We start from the raw sequence: 26254 nt of genomic DNA, 5'->3' as shown, positions 1-26254 counted from the left end.
AGAACGATGGGGGTGGAGACGCTCCTTCAGGGATACTGAACCGAGGCTGTTTAGGGCTTTAAAGGTCAACACCAACACTTAATAATCATACATAAATAAGATACATAAATTAACCGTACATAAATTATTACAAAGTAATAATCATACATAAATAAGAATAAAAATGTGCACCCCACCCCTGAGACCATTCCATTGCATGTCAGGATATTTCCGTTCCACCTTAAAAGGGAGCAGGATGTTTGTGTCACAGCCTGCATATTTTCCTGTTTCACAGGATGTTTATGTTGTGTCTTTGCTTTTCTCTCTCTCTCTGCCGGAGACTCTGAAGCAGGCAGTCATGTTTTTCTTTGTTCTGATCAACGCTGAATAAACTTGTAAATAATGCTCTCCTGGGTGCATCTTCCGCTGTGTGCATTATCTGCTGATAGAGTGTGCATCGGTTCTGGAATGTGGCAAGCTATTTCTGGAGCTCGTGTCGCTAATTGCTGATACTGCGTGTCTACGGGAGATCAATGGACGTCCGGAGACAACGTGGAATCATGATGGACTTTGTCTCCCTGGCAGTATCCCAACATTGCAACTATCCAACCTCCCAAAATTTCAACGCCTCTTGCGATGGTTTGACCCCTTTCCGTTTTAACAGCACAAATTCTACAAGCACCTTCCACATCTCCTCAAAATCATTTCTCCTGCATATTCCCCGTCTTACCTTAATGGCACATGTCAATTTATCATTCATAGCTATATCCCACACACCTCTTTATACCACCCTTCCATTTTATATTCCGCTTGCCCCTTCCACTTCCTGGCTATCATAATTTTTGCAGCTGTCAATAAATTTGTGAGCAAGCCCTTCATAGCCTGCCTGTGATATTCTAGGCATAAGGTAAAGGGGACCCCTGACCATTAGGTCCAGTCGTGGCCGACTCTGGGGTTGCGGCGCTCATCTCACTTTATTGGCCGAGGGAGCCGGCGTACAGCTTCCAGGTCATGGAGACGGTAATGGCCACCGATCTGGATGGCTTTAAAAGAGGACCAGGCAAATTCATAGAGGATAAAACTCTTGATGGCTACTAGCCAGGATGACTATGCCGTGCCCATCACAGATGGAGGCAGCAATGCTTCTGAATGCCAGTTTCTGGAAACCAAAGGAGGGGAGAGGGCTTGCGGGTTTCCCTTTGGGGCACCTGGGTGGCTGCTGTTAGAGCAGGAGGCTTGGTTAGAAGGACCAGAAGGTTCTTCTTATTGTCTTATCCTAGGATGGGTTTTGGCAATTGAAAAAATACTACAGTATATGAAAGGGATGCAGGTGGCGCTGTGGGTTAAACCACAGAGCCTAGGACTTGCTGATCAGAAGGTCGGCGGTTCGAATCCCCGTGACGGAGTGAGCTCCTGTTGCTCGGTCCCAGCTCCTGCCAACCTAGCAGTTCGAAAGCACATCAAGTGCAAGTAGATAAATAGGTACCACTCCGGCGGGAAGGTAAACGGCGTTTCCGTGCGCTGCGCTGGTTCACCAGAAGCGCCTTAGTCATGACCCGGAAGCTGTACGCCGGCTCCCTCAGCCAATAAAGCGAGATGAGTGCCGCAACCCCAGAGTTGGTCACGACTGGACCTAATGGTCAGGGGTCCCTTTACCTTTACCTTAGCATGCTTAACAAACTACAGTTCCCAGAATTCCTTTGGGAGAAGTCCTGTGCTTTAAATGCATGGTGTGTAGTTAGTGTTGAGTTCTACGTTCTACTCTATGGACCCCCTGAAATGAACAAGCCTCGGTTAGTCATGCCTGTTAACATCAACGGGTCTACTCTGAGTAGGAGGAGTAGCAAGGGCTGGAACCCAAGGAAGACAATTTTGAATCAGAGATGGAAAGAAGATAAAAGTCCCGACCAGAGAAGAATGGCAAAAATGACCAGAAGAATCAGAAATCAGGACTAAAATGTCAATAAGGAATGGGGAAATTTTTTAAAATTTATCTTAAAAACCATTGTAAACAGTTAAAATTGTTATTAGGATTAGAATAACACTTGCAGTTTAATGGTGAATTTTGGATATAATGGAGATATCAAAGATGTGAATTAACATAAAAGATGCAGGAAGAAATGACTAACAATAGGACCCACAAAGGGGACGGGAGAATTCCAGAAAAGTCCTTAGAATCCTTGTTTTTATGTCATATGTTGGGTATGTGTAATTTGAAAAACTATATATGTATATCTCTCACAATTTGGAATCAGAAGGCTAAGATGGGGTATCAGGTATCAAAGGTCAGGGTAAAGGAACACACTTTTAATGTCATAATATATCTTCAAAGGACGCGGGTGGCGCTGTGGGTTAAAGCCTCAGCGCCTAGGGCTTGCCGATCGAAAGGTCGGCAGTTCAAATCCCCGCGGCGGGGTGCGCTCCCGCTGTTCGGTCCCAGCGCCTGCCAACCTAGCAGTTCGAAAGCACTCTCGGGTGCAAGTAGATAAATAGGGACCGCTTACTAGCGGGAAGGTAAACGGCGTTTCCGTGTGCGGCTCTGGCTCGCCAGAGCAGCAATGTCACGCTGGCCACGTGACCCGGAAGTGTCTTCAGACAGCGCTGGCCCTTGGCCTCTTTGAGTGAGATGGGCGCACAACCCTAGAGTCTGTCAAGACTGGCCCGTACGGGCAGGGGTACCTTTACCTTTATATCTTCAAAACATGATGAAAGCCGTACAACGAAGGTGCAAGACTTCTGGGGGGAATCAAATCTGTATTTGCTAAAATATCCCTTGTGGATAGGCCTTGGCTGCCACCTAGTAGTCATTGTATGTAAGCTCAGCTTTTGCTCCCTGTAACTTATTTAACTTGCAGGAAAAAAAGACAATGCAGAGTCTTGTGACACAATGAAGACTGACAAATTTATTGTTTTTTAGACAGAAATCGGGACACAGATTAATTAGACGCATGGCACTGCTTGATCCTAACTGTTTGGGTCTAAGCCTAGCCTGGGACAGCTTGGTCTGTAGAGCACGAGACTTTATCTTGGGGTCCTGGGTTCGAGTCCCATTACAAGACACTGGACTAAATGGACCTGATCTTCTAATGTTCTTATATACTGTCCATAAATATCCACATCAACAGTGACTTAGGAATCTGCCTAGTGCTAACCGCAAGCGAAAATGAATGCTGGACACTAAAGCATAGCAGTTTGAGAAATGCGTCTCCAGATTTTGGGTGCCGTAGGAAAATCTGTTTTCCCAGTGTGTTATGTACTGAGTTGAATAGGATCAAAAATGCAGCAGTCTGATTAGTCCTAGAACGGTAGGATTCAGAATGCAGCACTCTGATTGGTCCTAGAACAATAGGATCCAGAATGCAGCAGTCTGATTGGTCCACAGGAGACACCCAATCCAGCTCCAGGTGATTCCACAACCTGATTGGTCTACAGGAGAATCCTGGAATTAGCCAATCACGTGGGGCCTATTGTGTAAATAATGTATATAAAGCAGACATTCTGGGAGAACTTCCATTCCTCCTCACCACTATGAGCTGAATAAAGAGCATGAAATCCACTCTCGACTCCGAGTACAGTGGTACCTCGGGTTACATACACTCCAGGTTACATATGCTTCAGGTTACAGACTCTGCTAACCCAGAAATATTACCTCAGGTTAAGAACTTTGCTTCAGGATGAGAACAGATATCGTGCTCCGGCAGCGCGGCAGCAGCAGGAGGCCCCATTAGCTAAAGTGGCGCTTCAGGTTAAGAACAGTTTCAGGTTAAGTACGGACCACCAGAACGAATTAAGTACTTAACCTGAGGTACCACTGTGCACCCTCCCTTTCACAAAATCCCGGGGAGAGGGCCTTCTCAGGCATCATGGGATACTCTTTTCCCCCAGTGCACCCTTCCACTCAAACTCCATCCCCAAACCCCCAAAATAAATAAAAATATAATAAATGTAATAAATATATATATAAAAAAACCCAGGCAAGAGCTCCATATTGGGTGCAATGGGAAAGCTGATTTTCCCAGGGCGCCCACCCCTTCACACAGCACCCACAAACCCTGGCAGCAGCTCTGTCTTTTGCAGCAGCAACCTCTCGCAGTCTGGGAGCTGACCTGGGTGGTTTAGCAAGTCTGGGCCTCTCTCCTCCACTCTTGAATTCGGGGGTCCAGAAAGGTGGAGGCGACTTGCCCCCTGGCTCTCTTGGAAAGCAGAACAGGTGTGCCCTTGGCTTCCGTCGCCGATGGTCATGTCAAGCGGCTTTGTCCTGTGGTGGCCAAGGGAGCCCCTCTGATCATGGGGTGATGCTGTGATTCCCTCGTCCGCCAGGGTCTCGGCTGTACCTGTGCTTGACTGTTGAGAGAGGAAAACAGCTCAAAAGCGGAATGTAGGGCAACACAGCTAGATCGGTGACTGGGAGCGGCCGCCAAGACCACATCACACCGGTCCTGAAAGACCTACATTGGCTCCCAGTATGTTTCCGAGCACAATTCAAAGTGTTGGTGCTGACCTTTAAAGTCCTAAATGGCTTTGGTCCAGTATACCTGAAGGAGCATCTTCACCCCTATCATCCAACCCGGACACTGAGGTCCAGCGCTGAGGGCTTTCTGGAGGTTCCCTCCCTGAGAGAAGTGAGGTTACAGGGAACCAGACAGAGGGCCTTCTCAGTAGTGGCACCCGCCCTGTGGAACGCCCTCCCACCAGATGTCAAGGAAATAAACAACTACAGTGGTATCTTGGGTTACAGACGCTTCAGGTTACAGACTCTGGTGGACCTGGAAGAGGCTCCCTCAAAATCCTGGAGAGTTTCTGCAGGTCCACTGCGGCGAGCTGGCAAGAATGTGTACTGTTGCCATAGCCATTATTATGGGGATTAAGGTAAAGGGACCCCTGACCATTAGGTCCAATCATGGCCGACTCTGGGGTTGTGGCGCTCATCTCATTTACTGGCCGAGGAAGCCGGCGTACAGCTTCCGGGTCATGTGTCCAGCATGACTAAGCCGCTTCTGGCGAACCAGAGCAGCGCACGGAAACACTGTTTACCTTCCCGCCAGAGCGGTCCCTATTCATCTACTTGCACTTTGATGTGCTTTCGAACTGCTAGGTTGGCAGGAGCAGGGACTGAGCAACGGAAGCTCACCCTGTCATGGGGATTCAAACTGCCGACCTTCTGATCAGCAAGTCCTAGGCTCTGTGGTTTAACCTACAGCGCCACCCGCGTCCATTATGGGGATTAAGCCAGCTCTAAATCAATGGCTGAAATGATGTCAGCCCACTATTTCAGAGCGATCGACCCCATACTTTCTGGATGGAAGCAAGGCTGAGTTCCATCTTCTTCTTCTGCGATAACGCTGGATTCCAATGGCACACAAGGCTATCGTTCTGGATGCTGTAATTCTTATTCCCAAGCAGCCAGTAAGTCTTCATTTTCCCTTTTCCCTGCCCAGGATGAGAGAGAAAAGGGGAGATTTTTAAACCCTCAGCCTAGCCAAGGTGATGTAACCATGTGTGTGTCTGGGTGGGCGTATTTGGGAATTCTCAGAAGCCAAAGAAATCGGCACAGCCGTGAAATCTGGGGTTCAAAATCAACACAGATTCAAACGTTTCGGTCCGCCATTTTGATTCAAAATGGCACCCGGTTGCATCCAGACACAGGCAAAAACCAGCTCCTTGATCTGAGGAACCATAAACCTAAATTTGGTCAAAACCTGTGCAGTTTTGAAAGGGTCCATCTTTATTCAAAATGGCACCCGGTTGCATCCAGACACAGGCAAAAACCAGCTCCTTGATCTGAGGAACCATAAACCTAAATTTAGTCAAACCCTGTGCAGTTTTGAAAGGGTACATCTGCCATCTTGATTCAAAATGGCACCCAACTGTTTCCAAACATAGATGAAAACCCGCTCCTTGGTTTTGTGCAAGAGGTGTGCAAACGCACAGGGAATGGAAAAACAACTTTCCAAAACGTATAGTCGATTATTAGGTATTTGGTGTATTTGGTAAATGTAATCAAATTTTTAAAAATAATAATAACAGAAAGTTATTTTCATCCTCTTTTTCTTTATATATAAATCCAGAATGGATTGTAGCCAGTGCTGGTTGTACTCAGAGTAGACCCACTGAAGTTAATGGATGTGAGTGACTCCATTAATTTCAACAGGTTTGCTCTGTGTTGAACTTAGTCAGAAACAACCCAGAGTGTGATATCTGGCTCAAACTGGTGCACCCTAGAAATCTCACTTCGTTTTTTAAAAACACAAAATAAAGTTACTAGTCCTCAAGACTAACTTAGGTCCACTAATTTCAAATTAATACAACTTAGTTGGATACAACGTATAGTTAGTCCTGCTCAGAGCAGACCCATTAATCTCAAGGGATCTCCTCTGATTAAAACATAGTTGAACACAACCCCACTGTAAGCTCCTTGGGGCAGAGAACCCGCCTTCCTTTCTCCTTTCTCCTGCAAATGCCCCAGGCTGTGCTAAATGAGCGGAGATAATAGTAGCAGTCACCTTCACTTCAATCTCCCCTCTCAGCTCAATGTCATAGGCATCGTCCTTCAGCAGCGCAAGGTATGTGGCGGAACTGATGTGGATCTTCTGAGCTGGGAAATGAGTTATCAGAAGACACATAGTTAAACGCGGAGCTGCCCTTGCGCCATCTCCTGGTCAAAAGGGGAAACTGTAGGTCAAACCCCCACAACCCATAATCCTCCTGGTTTGTTTGTTTGTTTGTTTATTGATTGATTGATTTACTACAGTGGTACCTTGGTTCTCAAACTTAATCCGTTCCCGAAGTCCGTTCCAAAACCAAAGCGTTTCAAAACCAAGGTGCGCTTTTCCATAGAAAGTAAAGCAAAATGGATTCATCCGTTCCAGACTTTTAAAAACAACCCTTAAAACAGCCATTTAACATGAAATTCAAAATTGTAAAGAAAGAAAACTTAATAAAAAATTATACACACACATATATATGATGTCAAGAAATAACTATACAACCTTTAGAAGACATCTGAAGGCAGCCCTGTATAGGGACGTTTTTAATGTTTAATTACGTTTTTGTATATGCTGGACTATGGGACGTGGGTGGCGCTGTGGGTAAAACCTCAGTGCCTAGGACTTGCCGATCGCATGGTCGGCGGTTTGAATCCCCACGGCAGGGTGAGCACCCGTCGTTCGGTCCCAGCTCCTGCCCACCTAGCAGTTCGAAAGCACAATTAAGTGCAAGTAGATAAATAGGTACCGCTTTATAGCGGGAAGGTAAATGGCGTTTCCGTGTGCTGCGCTGGTGCCAGTTCGCCAGAGCAGCTTTGTCACGCTGGCCACGTGACCCGGAAGTGTCTGCGGACAGCGCTGGCTCCCGGCCTATAGAGTGAGATGAGCGCACAACCCTAGAGTCTGTCAAGACTGGCCTGTATGGGCAGGGGTACCTTTACCTTTTTATATGCTGGACTATTTATGTATGCGACCATGGCTGCGGCAATGTTATTGGCCCAGAGATGGAAAGAAGATAAAGTCCCGACCAGAGAAGAATAGCAGATCAAGTTGATGGATTATGCCAAAATGGCTAAAATGACTGGATGAATCAGAAATCAGGAAGACCAAATTTTTAATAAGGAATGGGGGAAATTTATAACCTCCCAGCATCCTTAACAAACTACAGTTCCTAGAATTTCTTTGAGAGAAGTCATGTGCTTTAAATGCATGGTGTGTAGTCAGTTTGAGCGTTCTACTCTATGGGCCCACTGAAATTAATAAGGCCTGGTTAGTCATGCCTGTTAACATTAATGGGTCTACTCTGAGTAGCAGGAGTAGCAAGGGCTGCAACCCAAGTACAGTGGTACCTCGGGTTACAGACTCTTCAGGTCACAGATGCTTCAGGTTACAGACGCTGCTAACCCAGAAATAGTACCTCGGGTTAAGAACTTTGCTTCAGGATGAGAACGGAAATCGCGCAGCGGCGGCACAGCGGCCCCATTAGCTAAAGTGCAGCTTCAGGTTAAGAACAGTTTCAGGTTAAGAACGGACCTCCAAAACGAATTAAGTTCTTAACCTGAGGTACCACTGTAAAACAATTTGGAATCACAGTTAGAAAGAAGATAAAGTCTCGACCAGGGAAGAATGGCAGATTAAATAGATGAATTATTCCAAAACGGCAAAAATGACCGGAAGAATCAGAAATCAGGAAGACTAAAATTTCAAAAAGGAACGGGGGAAATTGATAATTTATCTTAAAAACCATTGTAAACAGTGAAAATCCTTAGTAGGATTGGAATATCACTTGTAGTTTAAGGGTGAATTTTGGGCATAATGGAGAGGTAAAAGACTTAGATTATTATAAAAGATTCAGGAGGAAATGAATAACAAGAGGACCCACAGAGGGAATAAGGGAACTCCAGGAGGTTCTTTGGCATCTTGTTTCTATGTTGTATGTTCAATATGTGACTGTAAAGTTTTAATCTAAAAAACCAAATAAAGAAATTAAAAACAAACAAACAGAATCAAGCAAACTGGCTGCGATGGCAAGCTCTCTGGGATCTTGTGGGGCGGAGATGTTAGGATATTTCCGTTCCACCTTAAAAGGGAGCAGGCTTTGAGTCACAGAGTCTGCGTATTTCCTGTCTCACAGGATGTTTATGTTGTGTCTTTGCTTTCGTTTTCTCTCTCACTGCCGGAAACTCTGAAGCAGGCAGTCATGGTTTTTCTTTGTTCTGATCAACGCTGAATAAACTTGTAAATCATGCTCTCCTGGGTGCATCTTTTGCTGTGCATATCTGCTGATAGAGTGTGCAAGAGCTCTAGATCTTTTTCAAGCTACCTCTGGAGCTCCTGTCGCTAATTGCTGATACTGCGTGTCTACGGGAGATCGATGGACGTCCGGAGACGACATGGAGGTCAAGATGGACTTTATCTCCCTGGCAGTATCCCAACAACAGGTTATGGGCCCAGATAAACAGCACTTACAGGAGAGTAAGACTGCAAAAGAGACTGTGAAGGCTCCTGGTGGCCCGTACGGGGAACCAACCCGCGACTACAGGTTACACGGAAAGGGGGAGGATGTTAGGAGGAGGGATGTGGCGGGAGGCACAGCCACTCACGCAAACTGGTGGACTCCATACGAGAGGCTGTGTTCACTGTGTCACCGAAGAGACAATACCGAGGCATTTTGTGTCCGACGACGCCAGCCACACACGGACCTAGGTGAGAGAAACAGGGAGAGGGAGAGGAGGGTAAATGTCAGGGCAGACAGAGATGATTTGTTGTTCAATAACGTAAGAAGAACCCGCTGGATCAGGCCAGATCCACTCCAGCATCCTTTACAGTAGCCAATGACAGTGGTACCTTGTTTCTCAAACTTAATCCGTTCCGGAAGTCCGTTCCAAAACCAAGACGCTCTTTCCCATAGAAAGCAACGCAAAATGGATTAATCCGTCCCAGACTTTTAAAAACAACCCCCAAAACAGGCATTTACAGTGGTACCTCGGGTTAAGAACTTAATTTGTTCTGGAGGTCCGTTCTTAACCTGAAACTATTCTTAACCTGAAGCACCAACTGTTCTTAACCTAAAGCTAATGGGGCCTCCCGTTGCTGCCACGCCACCGCCACACAATTTCTGTTCTCATCCTGAAGCAAAGTTCTTAACCCGAGGTACTATTTCTGAGGTTAGCGGAGTCTGTAACCTGAAGCGTCTGTAACCCAAGGTACCACTGTGCCATGAAATTTACTATCTAACAAGACCATTGATCCATAAAATGAAAGCAATAAACAATGTACTGCAGTCACACAATCAATCAATCCATCAGTAGCTGAACTGGGTTCCACATAGTCACAAAAACAAAATAGAAAACCCCCCGCAAAAACAAAAACAAAAAATAAATAGCAAAAACAAACAGACCTCATCTTAACACTCAAAACAGAAGTATGGCACTCAAAATGGAGCATATTCAGCTTCCAAAAAAGTTAGCAAACCAGAACACTTACTTCTGAGTTTGCAGTGTTTGGGTTCTAAGTTGTTTGAGTACCAAGGCATCTGAGGACCAAGGTACCACTGTATATGGGAAACCAGAGCACAAGAGCTCTCTCCTTGCCAGTGTGGTGCGGTGGTTAAGAGCGATAGACTGGTAATCTGGTGAACCGGGTTTGTGTCTCCGCTCCTCCACATGCAGCTGCTGGGTGACCTTGGGCTAGTCACACTTCTTTGAAGCCTCTCAGCCCCACTCACCTCACAGAGTGTTTGTTGTGGAGGAGGAAGGGAAAGGAGACTGTTAGCCGCTTTGAGACTCTTTCGGGTAGTGATAAAGCGGGATATCAAATCCAAACTCTTCCTCCTCCTCCTCTTCTGTGGAGGCAGAGCATAGCCATTGTGGCAAGTAGCCATCAATAGCACTCTCCTCCTCCACGAATTTGTCTACTCCTCTCTTAAACCAGCCACTTGGTGGCCATCCCTGTGGCAGGGAGTTCCATAGTTTAACTTTGTGCTGCGAGGACTGAAATTCAGGAGATTTCTGTCCTGAATCTCCCAGCATTCAGCCTCATTGGGTGTCCTCAGATTCCAGAGGGAGAAAAGAATTGTTCCCTGCTGTGCTAAACTTCTACACGTCACCTCTTACTTGCTTTTTCTCTCAACGGGAAAGTCCCAAAATTTGCAAACTTTCCCTATAGGCGGAGTCGCTCCATTCCCTTTATCATTGCAGTCACTGATTTAGTTAAATAATATGCACTGTTTGATTGTAGAATGACAACAACAACCGACACCCACAAATCAGTTTACAAAAATGAAACTATCTTTTTTTAAAAAAAATCAGTTAAATGCCTTTAAAAATGATTAAAACTGACAGAAAAGTGAATACCAGGTCAAAGAGTTGGACAGCGCTGCCCCCATGTGGCTGCCTCTTCTCCATCTCTGCCAACCTGTCTCACCTGTGTGAATCCCGGCCCGTAGCTGCAGTTTGCCGCTGGGCATGTGGGGTATCACGACTTGCCGGACGGCAGCCACCAAGTCCAGAGCCATCTTGGCGATCTCATCGGCATGCTTTGTGCCGTTCCTCTCTGGCAAGCCGCTCACGACCATGTAGGCGTCCCCAATGGTCTCCACCTGGTGGGGAAAAGGGACCCAAAAATTGTGGAATCAGAAGAGACCTTGAGGGTCATTTAGTCAGGATCTGAGCGAAAATATAAAACATGCTTTCGGTGGCTTGGTCACCAGGCAAATTACTACTACTACTACTACTACTATAAATTTATTTCTGCCTGCCTTTTACCCTAAGGGTAATCAAGACACAGTATTAAAAGCAGTTTGAAATGGTAAAGGTAAAGGGACCCCTGACTGTTAGGTCCAGTCGTGGCCGACTCTGGGGTTGCGGCGCTCATCTCGCTTTATTGGCCGAGGGAGCCGGCGTACAGCTTCCGGGTCATGTGGCCAGCATGACTAAGCCACTTCTGGCCAACCAGAGCAGCGCACGGAAACGCCGTTTACCTTCCCACTGGAGTGGTACCTATTTATCTACTTGCACTTTGACGTGCTTTCGAACTGCTAGGCTGGCAGGAGCAGGGACTGAGGAACAAGAGCTCACCCCGTCATGGGGATTCGAACCGCCGACCTTCTGATGGCAAGCCCTAGGCTCTGTGGTTTAACTCACAGTGCCACCTGCATCCCTTTGAAATGACTTACAATCTCAAAAATAGGCATCCCAAGTGTCAAAAGAGGTGCATCTCCAGAAAATCTTTACACACACACACACACACACACACATGGTTGTCAGATTAAAGTTTTACAATCACATATCCAACATACAACATAAATACAAGATTCCAAAGAACCTCCTGAGCTTCCCTCTTCTCCTTTGTGGGTCCTATTGTTAATCATTGCCTCCTGCATCTTTTCCTATAATCCAAACCTTTTGGATTATGTCCAAAATTCACTATTAAACTACAAGCGTTATTCCAATCCTACTAAATGTTTTTGCTGTTTACAATGGTTCTGAAGATAAATTATAACTTTCCCCCATTCCTTATTAAAATTTTGATCTTCTTGATTTCTGATTCTTCCGGTCATTTTAGCCATTTCAGCATAATCCATCAAGTTGATCTCCAGAAAACCTTTTTTATTATTCACAATGGCCCTGCCAGGTAGGCCCCTGGAGGGTGTGGGAATGTTCAGGGGTGCAGGAGAGGATATATTGACTAATTATATCCTTATCCAACTTGTGCTAACAAGTTCCCAAAATATCAACAGAGTTTATAGACATTCCCCTTTAAGTTTGCAACGGTAACGTCTGCACAGGTTCGCTAGAACCTCTATAATAATTACTCTGGTAATTTCCCCTTTGTTCCCTCTTAAAATACAAGACACAGTCTTCATAAAGGTATAAAAGAGTTTACTCATGTTCTGTTCACAATATGATCCCAGAAGGCAGACAGCTTAAAAAGGTTACATACATTCAGAATCTATCTTGTAGCAAGATAGTCCTTATCTCCTCTCTTGGCTGAGAGCCAAGAGGGCATGCTTAGATGTTTCCTCATCGAAGGAAGATGGCAGAGAGAGAGAGATGGCTGCCTGCCCTGTGCTTTTATCATTTACCTGCACAGGTGAGGCCACACCCACCTCTGGTCACATGCGGAGGAAGTCCGTCCCCAGGCAGTTTACCTGCTTGCTAGACAGACATCCCTTCTAACATGTACACTCTAGGAATGTTGTCATTGACTGCTCCTGTGTTTTACATCCCACAGAGGGAAAGCTCTCTGGCCACTCCATCGTTTTTGGGTTGCCCTCTTCTTTTCCTGCCTGAGAAGTCTTCCCTGACCACCCCGATGCTTTAACAAAGCCGGAAGCCACTGACCTTGTAAACGTCGTAGGATTCAATCCGGGTATCGAAGCAGACGTAGAGGTTGTTGAGCATCTCAACCACCTGTAAGGGCGTGCAGGAGGCAGCGATGCTGGTGAAGCCCACGACATCTGAGAAGAAGATGGTTACCTGTTGTGGGGAGATGGATTGGGCTGTATTATCATACCACATCATCATAAGGAGAAAATCCAAAACTATGGTTGTGAAGCAATGGGAGTTCTTAAATGATTCTTTACAAAACCAGGGCTCGACTATAAAAATCTGGTTGTGTTTAGAATAATCTTGTGCGTAATCTAAAAAATACAAATTATTTGTGGGATTGAGTGTAAGTATGTTTGAACACTTTTAAGGATTGTATGAAATGTATGTTTGTATGCTTGTATATCTGTAATATATGTGTATTAATGATGAACTATTTTAACAATAAATATTTAAAAAAAAAAAATACAAAGTGAAACATTAAGGAAATCCAAAGGGAAAATATGAGGAACAGAGGATCTGATGAATGGATTATTAAAAATGCATGAGGCAAACGGTGGAAGTCCTTTTTTAAAAAAAACAAAACAAAACACTTTTTAAGGTACATAAGGACAAGATGAAATTATACAATTGAATATAAATATAGGTGGGAAACGGCTATGTATAGTGAATACTTATCTACTTTTAAAAAATTTCACCTATGATCCTTTTCTTTTACTTCTTTATTTTTTCTTTGTTCTTTTTTTCTTTTTTCTGATATCTTTCATTTCACTCCTTTATTGTGAATAGCATTTTATAGAGGTATAGAGCATTGTGGGAAATAAAAGTGGCTGCTCCCAGACTTTGTGGCGGCTCTTAGCAGGCTGCTCTTCTTCCGGGCCAAACCATCACGGGACAAGTGTTTAAGCAGCTATCACATCTATACGATAGATAGCCGTGTGCTTACGTGTTCATTACATTTTTGTCCCACCTTTTTCTCCACGGGAGCTCCAGGTGGATCACTCATTTAACCCCCCACAACAACCCTGTGAGGTGGGTCAGGCTGAGAGGCGATGGCTGGCCCAGTGAGCTTCACAGCCTAGTCGAGATTCGAACCCAGGTCTCCCAGGTCCCAGTCCAGCACTCTAACCATTACACTACTCCAGGTTTGGGAAAACAGCTCCCCAGCAGGGTTTGAGGAAAGATGTCTTTCCCGTGATTATGAAGTGATGCTTAAAGCCCTCTTTGATATTCTGTCCTAAAGGCTGCCCGGATCCTCGCTTAATTCTTCGTTTCCCCCCTCTGAATTCCCTATAGCTGCCTCAATTATCTCCAGATGTCTTTCTGCAATTCTCTCCTTCAAGGCTTCGTCTTTGATGCTGAGGGTTCTGATCCGGCTGTTCGTAATTGCTCAATTACAGGATTGTTTAGGAAATTACACCTCTCGTTGAAATGCAAATGTAATTCTTTTTGGGGGTGGGGCGGGGTCAAGAGGGTCCCCCCGCATGACGATCACCGAGCACCCAGAGATGAGAGAGGAGACGGCGAAAATGAGGTCATTTATTTCCCTGCGAGGTACCATTTCCTGGCAAACCTTTGGGGAGCAGAAGGCGTTTCAAAATGGTTGCCGACATGTGACCACCCAAGAGGCACGAGGGAACTATGAGGAGCAATTCATAGAATTGCAGAGTTCAACTAGTCGAACACCCTGCAACGCCGCTGGACCACACTTACTCTCCTTTCGATTCTTATCACTAAGGCATAAAGACAACAGCCGATAAAATCTTTTGTTATTGAGAATTTTAGACTGTCTCGCCAGAGTGGTGCATGCTCTAGTTATCTCTTGCTTGGACTACTGCAACACGCTCTATGTGGGGCTACCTTTGAAGGGGACCCGGAAACTACAACTAATCCAGAATGCGGCAGCTAGACCTACATTGGCTCCCAGTACGTTTCCGAGCACAATTCAGTGTTGGTGCTGAGCTTGAAAGCCCTAAATGGCCTCGGCCCAGTATACCTGAAGAAGTGTCTCCACCCCCATTGTTCTGCCCGGACACTGAGTTCCAGCTCTGAGGGCCTTCTGGCAGTTCCCTCCCTGCAAGAAGCAAGGCTACAGGGAATCAGACAGAGGGCCTTCTCGGTAGTGGCACCCGCCCTGTGGAATGCCATCCCACCAGATGTCAAAGCGAAAAACAACTACCAGACTTTTAGAAGACATCTGAAGGCAGCCCTGTTTAGGGAAGCTTTTAATGTTTAACAGACTATTGTATTTTAATATTTTGTTGGAAGCTGCCCAGAGTGGCTGAGGAAACCCAGCCAGATGGGCAGGGTATAAATAATAAATATTTATTATTATATTATTATTATCTGAACAAAAAACTGTTCATTTGGCATTTGGGGAAGAGGCAGTGACTGGCCCCAAGGCCATCCAGTGAGCTCCAAGTGGGGGTATTCGAACGCTGGTCTCTCCAAGGTCCTAGCGATGTAGCGTGAAAGGATGGCAAGCGTGGCAGGAAGATTCGAGGACAATCAAAGAAACATTTCAACATTTCAGTGTGGTGTAGTACCAAAATATTGGTCTGTTGGTGGGGTCTGTTGGGAAGCTGAAAGCCTCGAGCCTCTTGGTGTGTTATCTGTTTTCATTTATGCGATTTATTTGCAAAATTTCCTACCCTGTCGACATATACCAGGGGTCAGCAACCCGCGGCTCCGGAGCCGCATGTGGCTCTTTTGCACCTTTGCCGCGGCTCCGGGGCGGATACTAGCGAGGGGAGGAGGCGCATTGTGTGCCCCGACACTCCCCACTGTGGCGGGCACTGTACTGGCTGTGACGTCGCATGGGGGCGGTGCGTGCGTTAGTCACGCACCGTCCCGACATCACCTTCCCGCCCGCCCGCTACATTGAAAGGGGGCATGTACGCTGGTCACCGTTTTGAAGGGGAGTGAAGAACACACACACACACAAAGGTAACTTGTTAATTTAACGTTTATGAGGAGGAGTAATTCTGAGGGGTCAAACAAAGAAATAATAAAAAAGTGACAAAAAAGTTATTTTTATAATGACGAGTTTTGCGGCTCCCAGTTTTTTTTCTCTTCGGAAACGGGTCCAAGTGGCTCTTTTTGTCTTAAAGGTTGCAGACCCCTGACATATACCATCACTCTCCTCTGGGCCATGCTTTCAGAATAAAAATCTGCCCATGCTCAGAAATACATCGGAAAACACAACTAGGGTTGTCCTCAGTATCACTTGATGTCCTTGCTCTCATTTTGAAAAGGTATCTGTCCATTAAAAAATATTTTGGTACTACACTACACTGAAATGTTGAAATGTTTCTTTGATTGTCCTCGAATCTTCCTGCCACGCTTGCCATCCTTTCAAGCTACATCGCTAGGACCTTGGAGAGACAAGCGTTCGAATCCCCCCACTTGGAGCTCATTGTAGGGCCTCGGGGCCGGTCATTGCCTCTTGGCCTAACCTACCTCACAGGGTTGTTTTGAGGATTGACTGAGGAGGGAGATCACTGGGTACAACGCCTTGAGTTCCCTGGAGAAAAAACTGGGATTTAAAGGTTAATAATAATAATAATAATAATAATAATAATAATAATAATTTTTAACATGTAACACGGTAGCGAACATTTGGAGGCTGAAAGATGCTGTTTCTGGCAACCCTGAACTCACTGGCAGAGAAAATGTGACTGGTTTTTCACTGTTTTCTAGGATATTTTCGATGGAGGTGGTTTGCTGCACTGGGACCCTTTGGGAGGAAAGGTGGGATACAAATTTTATTCTTTACTTATTCTCTGCACTGACTGCCCTTGAGCAACATCCGAGACCAGGCTAGCGGTGTGCAAGGCACCTGTGGCGGCATTTTTACCTGGTCGTAATTTTCCGCCTCCACATGCTTGCGTTTCCTCAGCTGCTTGGCGACGGATTTGGGCAACATCTGGTGCAGGAGGTCCTCAGCCAAGCTCCGCTCACGCTTCAAATCCTCCGTCCGTTCCTTGAGGCTCCTGGCGTAATTCCGGATCCAATCTGTCATCTCCTTGAACGACACCAGGACAATGGGGTAGATGAGGCTGGCGACCGCCAGCAGGCAGATCTTGAGGCTTACCAGGGAGAGGATATCTCTGGATTTCTTGCTGAGCCTCTGCCGGCTCTTCTCCCACAAGCAGGCCTGGAAGGAATCCAAGTCCTTCACCAAACGTTCATCTGGTGGCAATGGCGAGGGTGGTGGGGAGAAAACCAGGATGCCCCCATATTGGGAGGAAGAGATGGAGAGGTTTGGGTTCTCCGCCCAACACCCTCGAACGCTTTCGGATGCGATGACGGCATAGGTCAGAACAGCAGACATTTGGTACCACAGGCCTTGGGCGTCCACAGAATATGATGGAGGCATCTCTCGGGGCTTCAGGAAGCCTCCTTTGGTTCTGAGGATGGCTCTGAGGGACGCCACGTCAACCCAATCTGGGTTCGACTTTATCGTTTCGAGGTCTTCCTCAGGACTCCCAAACACCTCGAGGATTTCGGAAACTATCCTGGACCACGCGAGACCCATCACCGCCGCTTGGGTGCCGTTCAGCTTCTCCCTGATCTCACTGGCGAAAGTTTGGCACCCAAAGTCTTCCTTGCATGGCACCTGCATCCCATGGTCATTCCCTCCCGATCCCTCGCAGGAAACTGCAAATTTCCCCAACGCGCGATCCAGGAAGAACGTGTTCAGTGCTTTGCCCTCGCCATCTTCCTGGCTACGAATCTCATCTCTGAAGAGGCTGGCGAGATGGAGGACCCAGACGGTCTGGCAGGAGGGGATGCTGGCGAGGGCCGCCTTGGCGTTCCTCCACGATTCCAGAGTTTGGCTTAAATCCAGAGAGATGCTCCCCATCAGGGTGGCTACGGAGACCAGGCAGGCGACCAGGATTCGCCTCACTGTCTTGCTGGTGCTACAGGGACAGAAGCTGAGGAAAGGAAAGGAGAAACTGGTTCATTTTGTCCCCTTCACAAGTGGAAAGGGATGCATACTCATAGAACTGTAGAGTTAGAAAGGGGCCGAAGGATAATCTAATCTAGTGACTAGTCCAACCCCCTGCAATGCAAGAATCGCAGCTGAGTCAATATCAATCTCGGTTTTTCTCCCTTTCTCGTTTTTCCATTCATAAGTTCATTTCTCCACATTTTCACGTCACATCAGGTTTTCCCAGCTGGATAAACGGGACATAAAGTATTTCATGGGTACAGTGGCGTAGCGTGGGTTGTCAGCACCCGGGGCAAGGCAAGTAATTTGCGCCCCCTAACCCAGGGCAAGGCAAGTAATTTGCGCCCCCTAACCCGAGGAAAGGCAAGTAATTTGCGCCCCCCCCCGCTGCACTGTCCCTCCCCCAGATAGTCCCTCGCTCTCTCTCTCTGCACTGCACCGCACGCCTGGCACCCTCCCCTCCACAGTGGGCGGTGACCCGGCGGCTCGGATCGGATTCGCACAGCCCCTCCACAGTGAGGGAGCCAGGTGGGGGCAGAGAGCTGCGAGTGCGAGCGCGACCCCCCCCCAGATGTTGCGCCCGGTGCGGCCGGCCCCCCCTGCACCCCCCACGCTACGCCACTGCATGGGTAGGCAAACTAAGGCCCCGGGGGCCGGATCAGGCCCAATTCCCTTCTAAATCTGGCCCACGGATGGACCGGGAACCAGCGTGTTTTTACATGAGTAGAATGCGCCCTTTTATTTAAAATGCATCTCTGGGTTATTTGTGGGGCTTAGGAATTTGTTTATTCCCCCCCCCCCACCCCAAAAAATATAGTCTGGTCCCCCACAAGGTCTGAGGCACAGTGGACCGGCCCCCTGCTAAAAAAGTTTGCTGACCCCTGAAGTACAGTGGTACCTCGGGTTAAGTACTTAATTTGTTCTGGAGGTCTGTTCTTAACCTGAAACTGGTCTTAACCTGAATCACCACTTTAGCTAATGGGGCCTCCTGCTGCCGCCAGAACACAATTTCTGTTCTCATCCTGAAGCAAAGTTCTTAACCCGAGGTACTATTTCCGGGTTAGCGGAGTCTGTAACCTGAAGCATATGTAACCTAAAGCGTATGTAATCCAAGGTACCATTGTAATTAAAAACAGTTTAAAGCAAAAAGACAACAAATAAATTTAAAGCAAGGCGAAAACCCTAACAACTGGTGGCAGTTTTAGTTTTGCTTTAGGTGTTTTTGTTGTCTCAAGTGTTATTAACGGTTTTAAATTACCTTATGTGTAAATCGCCTTGAGAAGGAGGTTAATAAATCAATGGTATATATAGATATATATAGATACATGGATGGAGTATTTTTTTTAAAAAAAAAAGACCTGATGAAAAATCAGCAGCCTTTTTGATGGGTTATTCTTATCTTTTTGGATGATGAATTATTCTTAATGTCTTTAGGAATTGGCGTTGTTTGTTTTTTCCTCTTCCTTCTCCCTTTCCCCCCTCTGCTATATTTGTAATAAAACACACACATAAGAGCACCTCTGTGCAAATAAATAAAAAGAGGGAAGATAGAACCCCACTTTTTTTCCAGAGCAACTATAGTGAAAATGATGCAACTGGACAACACAGCATTTGATGGTGAGTTAATAGGAGAAAAAATTATTCCGAAAGATTGCTTCATGAATTTGCTGCGGAGCTTAGGTTTTTTTTGATGAACCCATAGGGCAAGATGGAGCTGTGGCGATGATCTAGAAATGTGATGCTTTAACATCCTCCTCTGCAATAATAAGTATCAGCATAAAATTTATTGGTTTCCTACTAAGCCTTCCCGGTTGAAACAAGTCTAGCAAACTAGAAAAGTCTAGCAAACATTTATCTCACACAAATTGGTTTAGATATCAGTGGTTTTATTGATGCAAACTGGGGGGGGGGGCGGGGGGAATCCAAAATGGATCGCAAGACGTTTTAGACAAAAATATGAGCATTTGAGGGAACAAATGGTTTGTATTTGTGAATAATTCCATTCCTTTCTTAGCTCTGCTTCTGAGCTATTCAATTTTCTGTTTCTAACAATACAGGTTTTTACGTTTCAAGTTAACAGTGCCATTTTTAAAACAAAAACACCTAGCAATCTCAAATGTTTTTAAAAATCAGTTTCTAGGTCATTGGCCCTTTCATTTTCTCCTACTGCACCTTTTATATTTAAATCTACGATTCAGTAAAATAATTATACATTGTGGATAGCACAGAACAAATTTGTGTAAATGAAAAACTTAATTGTAATCAATTTCTTTTCTCTGTCCATCTTTGATCATTCCTACCCCCAATCAGTTTGCTTGGCTTGAATTATCCAGCTTTTCACTCAAGAGATGAAATTTAATTTTCTCAATGGGTTTAACAGTTTGAGGGATTGTGCAGAGGGGATCAGCTGAATAAGGTTTGCATTCTGGTGGTAAATTTTGCTTCCTTGGTTAGTTTATGGTTCATCTGAATAATATTTTTATATTCAGAATCCGGTCCATCAATTTGACCAAATCTCAGTTTGTTTCCTTAGCCAGTTTCAAAGTTGTCTGATTCCTGTTTTATGCTGTTGAGATCAATTTCTGCTGCCTTGTTTTTACTGTATATGAAAAAGCATATTAAATACACAAACACACACAACTATTCTTTTCTGATAGCTCCCGGCTTCCTAGGTCTCCTGGATCTTTCCCCTCCCTGAAACTTCCCACTTTTCCCCCCTTTCCAGTAAAAAATCAGCACAACTTTTCTCCTGGTTTTTGTCTCCTTTACAGCACCTACCTGCAGGTTGCACAGCTGTTCCACGAGTTCCCTTGCCCCCAAACTTGCTCTTCCCTGCAGTTGTCTTGCCTGAGTTTGGGTTTCCCCTTGAGTGAAGTCGAGGAGGTAAAAAACCGTTGGCTGCCCACTCCAGACATGGAACCCTTCCCAAACTTGGGGACTGGTAAACAGAGATTATGGGAATTGGCCAGAGATGATACCTTGTTCAAAAGCTCCTTTGATTCCCAGCGCCTGGAAGCAGCAGTTATCCCCCTCTGGAGGCTTGGTACGGTACCAGTGGCTCTCCCCTCTCTGTGCATAAAAGGTGGTGCTGATGCTGGAAGAGCAACTGAGATGTCTGTTTGTGGCAAAAGATGGAGAGGACCCACAGAACCATTCCAGGTCCACAAGCCGTGTTGGCTAACTCCCTACACTGATCATGCAAACGGAGGGAGCAGAATTATCTAGCAGCTGTAACTGGGGGAGAGGCGAGTGGTTAGACTTAAATATGTTTGGGATGCAAACTCTCTCTAATAAAAATTCATTTGCAAAGTTTTTAAACGTGCGCTCGCATGGGAAATTTATTTGCTCATTTATTCCAGCTATTTCTTTCAAAGCGTAACGCCAGCATAAAGTGAAAAACGCTCTCTTGATTCATTCTGTGTTGCCAGCTATAGTGCAGATGGGAGAAGCAGTTTGCTCCTGTGTGGTGCTCCCTGGCTCTCAGAAGGTACAGATCCAGACCCCAGCTTAAAAAAGGTTCCCCACCCCTGCTGGAACTGAAGGCTAGGACTGTGTTGCAAATAACATCAGTTTTCAAAAAAGAAAAGGCACTAGCTGGTTAATGCTCACTAGGATGAAGCCCCACTGCAGGCACTAGAACAGGCATAGGCAACCTCGACCCTCCAGATGTTTTGGAACTACAATTCCCATCATCCCTGACCACTAGTCCTGTTAGCTAGGAATCATGGGAGTTGTAGTCCCAAAACATCTGGCGGGCCGAGGTTGCCTATGCCTGCACTAGAATTTAATTTTGGGTCAAAATGCCTATATAGGATTGGGGTTCACACACATGGTATAGAACTCCGGCACAAATGGCGTATATAGTGAAAGGGTTTAGTCCCAAATGCTGGCATTGTGGTCAGGAAAAAGGACTATATTCACACATGTGGTGGGAATGTAATCTGGTTCAGGAATTTTGGCAAAAGATTATAAAGGTAATTTCTGGACTATTTCAAATAAACATAGAAGTTAATAGGGATTTGTTATTTTCGGGAATACTGGGAAATAACAAAGTAAAAAGTAATAAGCAAGAGTTGTACAAGATTATGATTCTAGCTGGAATGGCAGTTATTGCTTTGGGATGGAAAGAAAAGGCCAAATGGAATATGGAAAAATGGAATGATTGTTTTTGAATACGTACAGTCAGAAATATTCACACAGATAGTGGCAGAGGATAGATGGGAAAATAAATGCCAAAGAATCACAAATAAATGGGCTTCTTACAGGGACTGGATAGAAAGAGAGGAAGCCAACCCTAACATACAAGCTCGAATGAACAGACTGTCTACATGGATAAAGATATGAAGAAGGAAGGCCTGACCCCGGGGGGGTGGGGGTGGGGGGTGGAGTGGGGAGGGACGGGAAAGAAAGGGGAAAAAAGTAAACCGGATGGTATTTTGAATTGATTTTGTTATGTAAGCTTTTTCCCCCAGAAACCATATATATTAATGTTATGTAGTTAGGCATTGTAGTATGAATGAATTTTGTTCTGTATTCTTTGTTTTATAGTATATATATAATAATGTTATGTTACTAAGCAAATTTAATAAAACGGGGGGGGGGGATTGGGGTTCACAGGTCTTCCTCCCCATGTCAGTTGAGTCTCTGAAGCATGGGTGGCCAGTCAGTTGGTGGCAAATGGGGCATCATTGCCTCACCAACCTTAGTCTGCGGTCAGCCAGCCCCCACCTGCCTGCCTGCCAACCAGCCCTGTGGAGTGGCCCTGCCTGCCAGCTTAGTCTCAGTGTTGCCCTTGTAGAACTCAGCAGGCAGGAGGAGGAGGACGGGAGTGAAACTAGAATTAGTTTCCCATTTCATATCAGGTGATGAAACAGGACGGCACTGACTTGCCCGTCCCTCAAAAATGCCATCTAAGAAGAGGAAAGGGCACTTTCCCTCCCCTTCCCTTCTTGAATGTACACTCTGTACAATGGAAGACCCTGCAGTATGAGGAGACCAGTCTTATAGCACACACTCAACCCAAGTGGAGGTGACAATCTTCTTGTCATTGCCCCAGTCCCATCCTTGAAACTACAGTCTGTAAAGAGGAAAGAAGGAGACTGTTAAGTTGTGGGCAAACATATCAGACGACACAGCGATTCTTCCAAAGCAGCTCTTTATTTGTAAGCTGGAACAGAACTGAACTGAGGAGCTCACAAGCTCTCATGAGCTCTGTAAGATCTTGCAGATGGCCACTCACCTTTTCCAGTCGGCACTGCGTCCAGTGCTTAACAGCAACTTCGTCCTGAAGCCTCCAGGTTCCCTCTGCCTCTATGTCAGAGTCCTTCTGCCAGCTGCCTGGGGTCATTCACAGGCCGCCGTTTCTCTGTCTTTTCTCATTTATGGCGCTTATATCCAACTTGGCATCTCAGAGCAGTCTTGAAGCGGTTTCCAATCTAATCAATAAAATGACCCTTAAACAAAATCATAGAATTGTAGATTTGGAAAGCACCCCAAGGGGCATCTAGTCCCATCTCCTGCAAAACAGGAATTCAATTCAAGAATCCCTTGCTAATGGCCACCCAACCTCTGTTTATAAAAAACCTCCAAAGAAGGAGAGTCCACCACCTTCTGAGGGTGTCTGCATTGATATCCCATCTTTTACTCCAAGGAGCTCAAGATGACATACATAGTTCTCGCCTTCTCATTTAATCCCCACAACCTGGTCCCAGGTCACCCAGTGAGTAAGGAGGCGTTTGAACCCTAGTCTCTCCCAGGGTTTCCCCTTCTGAGAAACAGCTCTTCACTTCACTCACAGAAGCTGCTCAGTTCTGCTCCTGATGAGCAGTTTAAAAAAAAAACACAACTGCAAGCATTCTATGATGTCACAGTAGGGGGCTTGCAGGTGCTGGGCAACAGAAGTGGGCATGAGTGTTACACAAATCTTAAGGTGCACACATAGCAGACACGCACCCTAGAGAAAAACCAATCCTTCACCATTCAAAAATTATAAAATATTCCCTGGAAAAAAAGACACTTTCTTTGAGTTCACAGAGCAATCCTGAAGCCCTCTTAATGACCCCAGATATTTACTCTGCAGTTGAAGGAAAAACCTTTCCCAATAGTTCTTTTCACTTACAAATCCTTCCAAAGCTATAAACCTCTCACATAAATAGGGGTAGATCTGTGACAATGGGTTCAAGAACTGAGGTATTTACCATTTCAAGGGAAAGGCTCAGACTGGTCAGGAAAGGGCAACCAGCGACCATTGTCCGGTATCATGACAAGAGAGAAGCCAGGAGACAAGACTGCCTCTTTCTGTGATGTATGTCTGATGCTTGTTGGGTGGGCAGTGGTTTTCAACCAGGGTGCTGTGGCACCCTTTGGTGCCTTGAATGATGGTCAAGGGTGCCGCAAGCAACACTGGCCTCTGTGCCTCTTTCCCCCCCCCCCCATGCCTTCTTGCATCTCTGCCTCCCCAAGGCTTGTGCAGCTGTTTGTTGCAGCACCCCTGGCTACAAGCTCCCCAGGCGAACGGTGCCTCTGGAGCTGGCCAGGGGGTGCTTCCCAGGCCCCTGTGGGGCAGCGTGAGGAGGCACCTCTCTTTAGGGAAGGGGCGGCAGCTGCGGCTCTCCAGAGGACTCCGAAGGAGAGGGGAGAGGAGAAGAGGGGACACTCCACAAGGGAAGGAGTCAGAAAAAGAACGAGAGGCTGCCAGCTCTGCTGGCAAGGGGTGACATAGCTGGGCTCCTGAGCCTCACAGGGCTGCCACAGAAAGAATGTAGTTGGTCAAGGGAGCTGTGGACTCAAAAAAGTAAAAAACCTCTGGGCTAAGGGAAACCCAGCCAGATGGGTGGGATATATATATATACACACACACACACACACACACACACACACAGTGGTGCCCCGCAAGACGAATGCCTCGCAAGACGGAAAACCCGCTAGATGAAAGGGTTTTCCGTTTTGGAGGTGCTTCGCAGGACGAATTTGCTATGGGCTTGCTTCACAAGACGAAAATGCCTTGCGATTCCTGGGGTTTTTTTCCCCTCCCCCCCTTTTTCCCAAGCCCCTAAGCCGCTTAACAGCTGATCGCTAAGCCGCTTAACAGCTGATCTAAGCCTCTTATCAGCTGATCTAAGCCGCTAATAGCCTTTTAGCAGCTAATCCGCTAATCCCTTAAGCCTTTAATAGCCGCTAATAGCCGCTAAACCGCTAATAGCGCTAATAGCGCTAATCCGCTAATGGGCTTGCTTCGCAAGACAAAAAAACTGCAAGACGAAGAGACTCGCGGAACGCATTCTTTTCGTCTTGCGAGGCACCACTGTATATAATTATTATTATTATTAGCAATTTCTCAAGTCTTTAAAAGTTGTTACACACGCTTGTCTTGGCTCCTCAACCTCCATGCAACATGTAAGGTGAGAAACTCTGTCGCAACAGTAAAATTAAGATCTAACTTGCTTTGACTGGTTCCTGCCGCCGCTCATTATTCTCTGACCCATCATGGATTTAGCCCCAACCCCAAGAAACTAGTAACTGAAGGAGGTGGGTCATGGGAATTGAAGCGTACGCTTTCTGCATACAACTCACCCACTGCCAAGCAGCTCCATCTCACCTGCCCCCAACCCCATACCACCCTCTCTCCAAAAATAGACCGGGGTCACTGAGTCCTTCCCAGCAATAGAATTAGCCATACTGGACCAGGGAAAAGAGTCGATGGAAGAAGATTGGAAATTTTTTAAAGTATATTTACAGAAATACTGTAAAATTAAGGAATGTTAGAAGAATACTGGAATGAAATTATATGGTTTTAGCAGAAATGTTATAAACTGATTGTTATAAACTGATTGTTAATGGGCTAAAGTGGAAAATTTAAAGTTAGACTGTGTTAAGATAAATTATAGAACAAAAATTGAGAAAGAGGGAAAGGATTTGCTGAATTAGCTAATTTGAACTAGAATACAAAAAAGGGAGGTGTGAGGAAGTCGAGGAAATAAGTAAATGAAAGATAAAGATACGGAAATTGGATGTGTTTTTAAATGTTTTTGTTTTTTCTTGTTGATTTGATGTATTGTTTTTTCTTTCTATTCTCGATGTATTGTTTGTTAATTTTTTATTGCTTTTTTTCTTATACTTTTTTCCCCTGTAACTATAAAACTTCTAATAAATATTATTAAAAAAAAAAAAGAATTAGCCATACTGGAAGATTCCTAAAATGTTATTAATCCAGAGTTCAGAGTTAAGAATTCAAAGGTCCCAAATATAAAATAAACGTTCATAAATGTACACGGCAAACACATAAATAAGGGGACAGGGGAGCAATCCTGTCAGCTTCTTTAGGAGACAACAAGAGCCTGCAAAGCAGGATACAAATAATAGAAAAAGGTTTAAACTGTACATATATATATATCACCCTAGTGTTGCATGGCATTAACATAGTTCTAACCACTAGGCCACACGGACTCTCCTAGACCCTTGGCACTGAGGCCGGGAATTCCATGTTCTCAACTGCCGTTGCCTAGCAA

General features: G+C 45.6%; 1 protein-coding gene across 1 annotated transcript; it reads right to left on the bottom strand.

Annotated features, from left to right (window-relative positions):
- Positions 1-3926: 3926 nt before the first annotated feature.
- LOC310683647 (uncharacterized protein) lies at positions 3927-23560 on the bottom strand. The gene is made up of 9 exons (XM_083453886.1): positions 23543-23560; positions 20526-20862; positions 16650-17730; positions 12809-12943; positions 10890-11064; positions 9068-9166; positions 6483-6574; positions 5272-5409; positions 3927-4323 (listed from the first exon to the last, which is right to left on the bottom strand). The coding sequence occupies exons 2-9, from the start codon at positions 20822-20824 to the stop codon at positions 4012-4014; spliced, it is 2331 nt and encodes a 776-aa protein (XP_083310012.1). The 5' UTR covers positions 20825-20862; positions 23543-23560; the 3' UTR covers positions 3927-4011.
- Between the last annotated feature and the right edge of the window lie 2694 nt (positions 23561-26254).

The sequence above is a fragment of the Podarcis tiliguerta genome (genome assembly GCF_965153285.1).
Source record: "Podarcis tiliguerta genome assembly, chromosome: 8".
NCBI classification, from domain to species: domain Eukaryota; kingdom Metazoa; phylum Chordata; class Lepidosauria; order Squamata; family Lacertidae; genus Podarcis; species Podarcis tiliguerta.
The sequence above is the reverse complement of the archived record's forward strand: the minus strand, read 5'-3'. Positions and strand labels throughout refer to the sequence as shown.

Excerpts from the sequence above, each read along its gene's own strand:
- LOC310683647 (XM_083453886.1), bottom strand. The coding sequence starts at position 20,824 with ATGCACAGAGAGGGGAGAGCCACTGGTACCGTACCAAGCCTCCAGAGG. Across the intron at positions 5,410-6,482 it reads GAGGGGAGATTGAAGTGAAG|GGAAAAGGGAAAATGAAGAC; the intron begins GTGACTGCTACT and ends CATCCTGGGCAG. Across the intron at positions 4,324-5,271 it reads GCCTTGCTTCCATCCAGAAA|TCAAGCACAGGTACAGCCGA; the intron begins GTATGGGGTCGA and ends CTCTCTCAACAG.